The 6,963-nt window shown below is 45.4% G+C and overlaps 1 protein-coding gene across 1 annotated transcript; it reads right to left on the bottom strand.

Moving 5' to 3' along the window:
- Positions 1–1,113: 1,113 nt before the first annotated feature.
- LOC148973610 (uncharacterized) lies at positions 1,114–3,067 on the bottom strand. The gene is made up of 4 exons (XM_089119985.1): positions 2,919–3,067; positions 2,768–2,823; positions 2,450–2,671; positions 1,114–2,387 (listed from the first exon to the last, which is right to left on the bottom strand). The coding sequence occupies exons 1-4, from the start codon at positions 2,984–2,986 to the stop codon at positions 2,365–2,367; spliced, it is 369 nt and encodes a 122-aa protein (XP_088976111.1). The 5' UTR covers positions 2,987–3,067; the 3' UTR covers positions 1,114–2,364.
- Positions 3,068–6,963: the final 3,896 nt, after the last annotated feature.

Raw genomic sequence — 6,963 nt, 5'->3', positions numbered from 1 at the left:
AAGAGCAGGCTGATTCAATGAGAAGGAGGTAACCATGGGACAGAAGATGATTTGTGAGATCATGAGTAGTCCAAATCAATTTCCATCCTCCTCTCTTGTGTCTGTGGGACCTCTTGATGTGAATGCCAGTTCAGAAGATGGGCGACAGACATAAGCCATATGTGCATTTCCCACTGAGTGCTGAATTGTTGAGATGAAGTGATGCACTGTTTGCTGTGTGAACCTAAACCCCTGGATGTCCACTTCTTACCTGAGTTTATCACATTCTGACTGCATAAGAAGAGGCTAACATTGTTGTACTCCAGACGGTTGAGTGTATTTATCTGGCAGCCCACTGCGAAGTGACACGTAGTGAACGCTTAACAGACTGCTTTTCCAGTGAAACCTCCAGCCATAAGTTCTCTGTCTGTCACATAAAGAAGAGGATTACATACCTGTATGCTCACCTGTCTGCTTAGCAGTGAAGCTCCCCCACTATAAGCTCTATGTCTGTTGACCCTGCAAGTGAACTCAATTCAATTTAAGTTTATTTGTATAGTGCTTTTCACAATACTTGTTTCAAAGCAGCTTTACAGAAAGTGCATTACAGAAAAGTACATTTAGTTAATCATGTAATATTAAGGGCATAACATATCGCCAGCATTGAGTCGTCTCTCCACAGGCGTCGAGTCATCTTTCACAGGTGTTGAGTCGTCTCTTCACAGGCATTTAGTCTTCTCATTGCAGGTGTTGGGGCATCTGAAGTCTCCATGAGAGGCTGGATACAAACTGCAGCTGACGAACGCCATTTTTCTCGGGACAAGCGTCCCGAGATAACAGCAGAAAACAGATGGGAAATAATTAGCATAGCTGATGTTCATAATGATTTCCATTACACAGGAGTAGATGTTAAAAAAAAAAACACACTCACAAACTCTCCACAACCCAACCATACGCACAACCCGTTTGACTAAGGCTGTCGAGCCCCACTGTCGCGGTAATGCGTTTCATTGGCAACGGTTCTGTATGACATACCACCTACCGCAATAACACAATATCTGCCCAACCAACCATCATTCACGCAATACACAAGGAAAAGTAATTACTGTAAATACTATGCAACATATACAAGTAACCTACAGACTCTTCAAGTTTTAAAGTATTAAAAGCATTCGATCTGATTCAACGGAGGAATAAAAGGTAAGCAGTATGTGAATGCTTGGCTAAAGAGATGAGTCTTTAGTCTAGTTTTAAACTTTGACAGCGAGTCAGAGCGTCAAACCATATCGGGAAGGATATTCCAGAGTTTGAGTGTAAAGAATTTAAGTTTGAGCCTAACTTTTATTTCTGGAATATTTACATTAATAAATAACTAATGTTAATTACAAGCAATTGTCTAGCAGTGTCATTAATAATCCTTAAGCAAGAACTGACCACAGAGAAGTCATCTGAACAAATTGTAAGTACCATTCAAATGCTTAGGATTTAGGGCAGATTTGACTTACTTGACCTAACCTAAGGATAAAAAATAATAATGTTAAAGGTGTTAAAATTAAAGCGCACATACACCGTAAAACATGGCGCCCAATGTGGGGCTTTAACTGTTCAATTCTGGCCAGTAATTGAACAGTTAAGTGCCTTCCAAATAGCATGTGCGTGGATATGCATAAGGACTAAAAATGTATTTTCTTTTTTTGGAAAAAAGAAAAAAGATACATCACCAAATAGAAGACGACTAGACAAACTTAGTCGAAAAAAAGATACTAATCTAGAAAAGATTATTTAACACCCAAAACGGGTCAGATGTGCACATAAGAAATAAGTTGAAGGGTGATTGAAAGTCTAATAAGTCTATTCCAAAGAGGCTAAGCTATGGCAGCAAAAGCCCAGGGAAAATCCAGCATGACTTTTATACAACCATGTACATGGGGTGATTCTCGTATATTAGAATGGCAAAAGATAGCCTTACAGGCAGAGACATCAGTCCAAGAGATGGAACCAGGAGAAACATTCCTTTCAAAGGAGCGACTATGACTTACTAGTCACTAGGTGTGTAACGTCTTGGAGATGTTGTCCGACAGAACAGCCGCTCCAATTCTGCTGAGGTGAAGCATAATAGAGCCTAGGTCTCTCCCAAAACAGATTCCAATTATTTACAAAGAGCAGTTTCTGTTCATTGCACAATGACATTAATAATTCAATTAGTGCAAATAATCTACTGAACCTCTTCTGTCCTTGTCTGTAAGAGGGAAGCGGTTCAGACACAATGATCGTTGCGTCAGGCAATGTGTTGCGTACCATCTCGATCAGGCTCCTGTAGTCCTTCAGAACCTCAGCCTGATGTCGTTCGCTCCCACGTTCAGAACAACAGCTCCGACGCGCTCATCACCGTTCAGGATCTCGGGAACCTGTGCAGCAACATCAAGAACATGAGCACCAGGAAAGCAGTGAGTGCGCACCTTATCCTTACCTGAGGTAGCACGGACATGACGGATCATGGATGTGCCGATGATCACAGCGTCGTCGCGTTCCGACTCGCGAAGAGGGGAGAAGCGGTTCCGGGTCGAGATCTCAAAGATCGGGAGGGGCGGCGGAGAGGTTCTAGCTCTGGTCTTGGCTCGTGTCTTCCGCTGTGTGATCCATGGTGTTGTTTCGTGCCAGAGTGAATGAAGCCAGAGATGATCGCGTCCTCCTGGGCAGAGAAACGCATGGAGTAGACAAAGTCAGAGTCAAAGAGTAACTAACCGCTGCCTTGTGAGCATCGGCGTGTGATGTTTCAAGCACTGACCGCCAATCCAGCAGCTCACAGCCCACAGGCATCGAGTCGTCTCTCCACAAGCGTCACTAAACGAGGAACAGACACAGTTTCAATATAATGTTCCACACTAAGCAAATCAATTAAGTTTGGACAACAAAAACTGATTTGGACTTTAACATACTAGTCATGTCTGTAAGTGGGAAGCGGTCCAGACACGATCGTAGCTTCAGGCAATGTGTTGCGTACCATCTCGATCAGGCTCCTGTAGTCCTTCAGAACCTCAGCCTGATGTCGTTCACTCCCACGTTCAGCACAACAGCTCCGACACGCTCATCACCGTTCAGGATCTCAGGAACCTGTGCAGCAACATCAAGAACATGAGCACCAGGAAAGCAGTGAGTGCGCACCTTATCCTTACCTGAGGTAGCACAGACATGACGGACCATGGACGTGCCCATGATCACGGTGGCGTCGCATTCCGACTCGCGAAGAGGGGAGAAGCGGTTCCGGGTCGAAATCTCCAAGACCGGGAGGGGCGGCGGAGAGGTTCTAGCTCTGGTCCTGACTCGCGTCTTCCGCTGTGTGATCCAGGGTGTTGTGTCGGTGCCGGACTGAATGAAGCCAGAGATGATTGCGTCCTCCTGGGCAAAGAAACGCATGGAGTAGACGAAGTCTGAGTCAAAGAGTAACTAACCACTGACTTGTAAGCATCGGCGTGTGATGTTAAGCGCTGACCGCCGATCCAGCAGCTTACAGGCAGAGTCGTCTCTCCACAGGCGTCTCTAAACAAGGAATAGACAGTTTCAATATAATGTTCCACACTAAGCATATCAATTAAGTTTGGACAACAAAGACTGTGATTTGGACTTTGACTTACTATTTATAAGGTGTGTGCAAATAATCTACTGAACCTTTCCTGTCCTTGTCTGTACGTGGGAAGCGGCCCAGACACGATGATCGTTGCTTCAGGCGATGTGTTGCGTACCGTCTCGATCAGGCTCCTGTAGAATTTCTTCAGAACCTCAGCCTAATGTCGTTCACTCCCACGTGCAGTACAGCAGCTCTGACAAACTGAAGTTGACGAACGCCATTTTTCTCGGGACAAGCGTCCCGAGATAACAGCAGAAAACAGATGGGAAATAATTAACATAGCTGATGTCCATAATGATTTCCCTTACACAGGAGTAGATTCCAGAGTTTGAGCATAAAGAATTTAAGTTTGAGCCTAACTTTTTTCTGGAATATTTACATTAATAAATAACTAATGCTAATTACAAGTAATCGTCTAGCAGTGTTGTTAATAAACCTTAAGCAAGAACTGACCACAGAGAAGTCATCTGAACAATTGTAAATACCAATCGAACACTAATGATTTAGGGCAGATTTGACTTACTCGACCTAACCTGAGGATAATAAATAATAAAGGTTAAAAGGTGTTAAGATTAAAGTGCACACCGTAAAACATGGCGCCCAGCGTGGGGCTTTAACTGTTCAATTCTGGCCAGTAATTGAACAGTTAAACACCAGCTAAATAGCGTGTGCGTGGATGTGCTTAAAGATTAGAAATTTATTTTCTTTTTTAAAGACAAATCAATTAGAAGACGACTAGTAAAACTTAGTCGGAAAAAAAAATCTAGAAAACATTATTTAAAGAAGACCTAGAAAGGGTTAGAGGTGCAAGGCTCGTTGCTTCAGGCGATGTGTTGCGTACCGTCTCGATCAGGCTCCTGTAGTCCTTCTTTAGAACCTCAGCCTGATGTCGTTCGCTCCCACATTCAGCACAACAGCTCATCACCGTTCAGGATCTCAGGAACCTGTGCAGCAACATCAAGAACATGAGCACCAGGAAAGCAGTGAGCGCGCACCTTATCCTTACCTGAGGTAGCACGGACATGACGGACCACGGACGTGCCCATGATCACGGTGGCGGCGCGTTCCAACTCGCGAAGAGGGGAGAAGCGGGTCCGGGTTGAGATCTCCAAGACCAGGAGGGGTGGCGGAGAGGTTCTAGCTCTGGTCCTGGCTCGTGTCTTCCGCTGTATGATCCATGGTGTTGTGTCGGTGCCAGAGTGAATGAAGCCAGTGATGATCGCGTCCTCCTGGGCAAAGAAACACATGGAGTAGATGAAGTCAGTCAAAGAGTAACCAACCACTGACTTGTGAGCATCGGCATGTGATGTTTCAAGTGCTGACCGCCGATCCAGCAGCACACAGGCAGAGTCGTCTCTCCACAGGCGTCAAGTCGTCTCTCCACAGGCGTCACTAAACGAGGAATAGACACCGTTTCAATATAATGTTCCACACCAACCATATCAATTAAGTTTGGACAACAAAGACTGTGATTTGGACTTTGACTTACTAGTCATGTCTGTACGTGGGAAGCAGTCCAGACACTATCGTTGCTTCAGGCGATTTGTTGCGTACCATCTCGATCAGGCTCCTGTAGTCCTTCAGAACCTCAGCCTGATGTCGTTCGCTCCCACGTTCAGCACAACAGCTCCGACGCGCAAATCAACTTCAGGATCTCGGGAACCTGTGCAGCAACATCAAGAACATGAGCACCAGGAAAGCAGTGAGTGCGCACCTTATCCTTACCTGAGGTAGCACGGCCATGACAGACCATGGACGTGCCCATGATCACGGTGGCGTCACATTCCGACTCGCTAAGAGGGAAGCGGTTCCGGGTCGAGATCTCCAAGACCGGGAGGGGCGGCGGAGAGGTTCTTGCTCTGGTCCTGGCTCGTGTCTTCCGCTGTGTGATCCATGGTGCGGTGTCAGTGCCGAAGTGAATGAAGCCAGAGATGATCGCGTCCTCCTGGGCAGAGAAACGCATGGAGTAGACAAAGTGAGAGTCAAAGAGTAACTAACCACTGACTTGTGAGCATAGGCTTGTGATGTTTCAAGCGCTGACCGCCAATCCAGCAGCTCACAGGCAGAGTCGTCTCTCCACAGGCATCGAGTAGTCTCTCCACAGGAGTCACTAAATGAGGAATACACAGTTTCAAGATAACGTTCCACACTAAGCATATCAATTAAGTTTGGACAACAAAGACTGTGATTTGGACTTTGACTTACTATTTATTAGGTGTGCGCAAATAATCTACTGAACCTTTCCTGTCCTTGTCTGTACATGGGAAGCAGCCCAGACACGATCGTAGCTTCAGGCGATGTGTTGCGTACCGTCTCGATCAGGCTCCTGTAGAACTTCTTCAGAACCTCAGCCTGATGTCGTTCACTCCCACGTGCAGTACAGCAGCTCCGACAAACTGAAGTTGACGAACGCCATTTTTCTCGGGACAAGTGTCCCAAAATAACAGCAGAAAACAGATGGGAAATGATTAGCATAGCTGATGTCCATAATGATTTCCCTTACACAGGAGTAGATTCCAGAGTTTGAGCATAAAGAATTTAAGTTTGGGCCTAACTTTTCTTTCTGGAATATTTACATTAATAAATAACTAATGCTAATTACAAGTAATCGTCTAGCAGTGTTGTTAATAAACCTTAAGCAAGAACTGACCACAGAGAAGTCATCTGAACAATTGTAAATACCAATCGAACACTAATGATTTAGGGCAGATTTGACTTTCTCGACCTAACCTGACGATAATAAATAATAAGGTTAAAAGGTGTTAAGATTAAAGCACACACCATAAAACATGGCACCCAACGTGGGGCTTTAACTGTTCAATTCTGGCCAGTAATTGAACAGTTAAGCACCAGCTAAATAGCGTGTGCGTGGATGTGCTTAAGGATTAGAAATTTATTTTCTTTTTTAAAGATAAATCAATTATAAGACGACTAGTGAAACTTAGTCGAAAAAAAAAATCTAGAAAAGATTTAAAGAAGACCCAGAAAGGGTTAGATGTGCAAGGCTCGTTGCTTCAGGCGATGTGTTGCGTACCGTCTCGATCAGGCTCCTGTAGTCCTTCAGAACCTCAGCCTGATGTCGTTCGCTCCCACGTTCAGCACAACAGCTCCGACACGCTCATCACCGTTCAGGATCTCGGGAACCTGTGCAGCAACATCAAGAACATGAGCACCAGGAAAGCAGTGAGTGCGCACCTTATCCTTACCCGAGGTAGCACGGACATGACGGACCATTGACGTGCCGATGACCACGGCGTCGTTGCGTTCCGACTCGCAAAGAGGGGAGAAGCGGTTCCGGGTCGAAATCTCCAAGACCGGGAGGGGCGGCGGAGAGGTTCTAGCTCTGGTACTGGCTT

Source organism: Pimephales promelas, chromosome 15, assembly GCF_988280905.1.
Source record: "Pimephales promelas chromosome 15, fPimPro1.hap1.1, whole genome shotgun sequence".
NCBI classification, from domain to species: Eukaryota; Metazoa; Chordata; class Actinopteri; order Cypriniformes; family Leuciscidae; genus Pimephales; species Pimephales promelas.
Note: the sequence above shows the minus strand (reverse complement) of the source record. Positions and strands in the feature narration are given on the sequence as shown.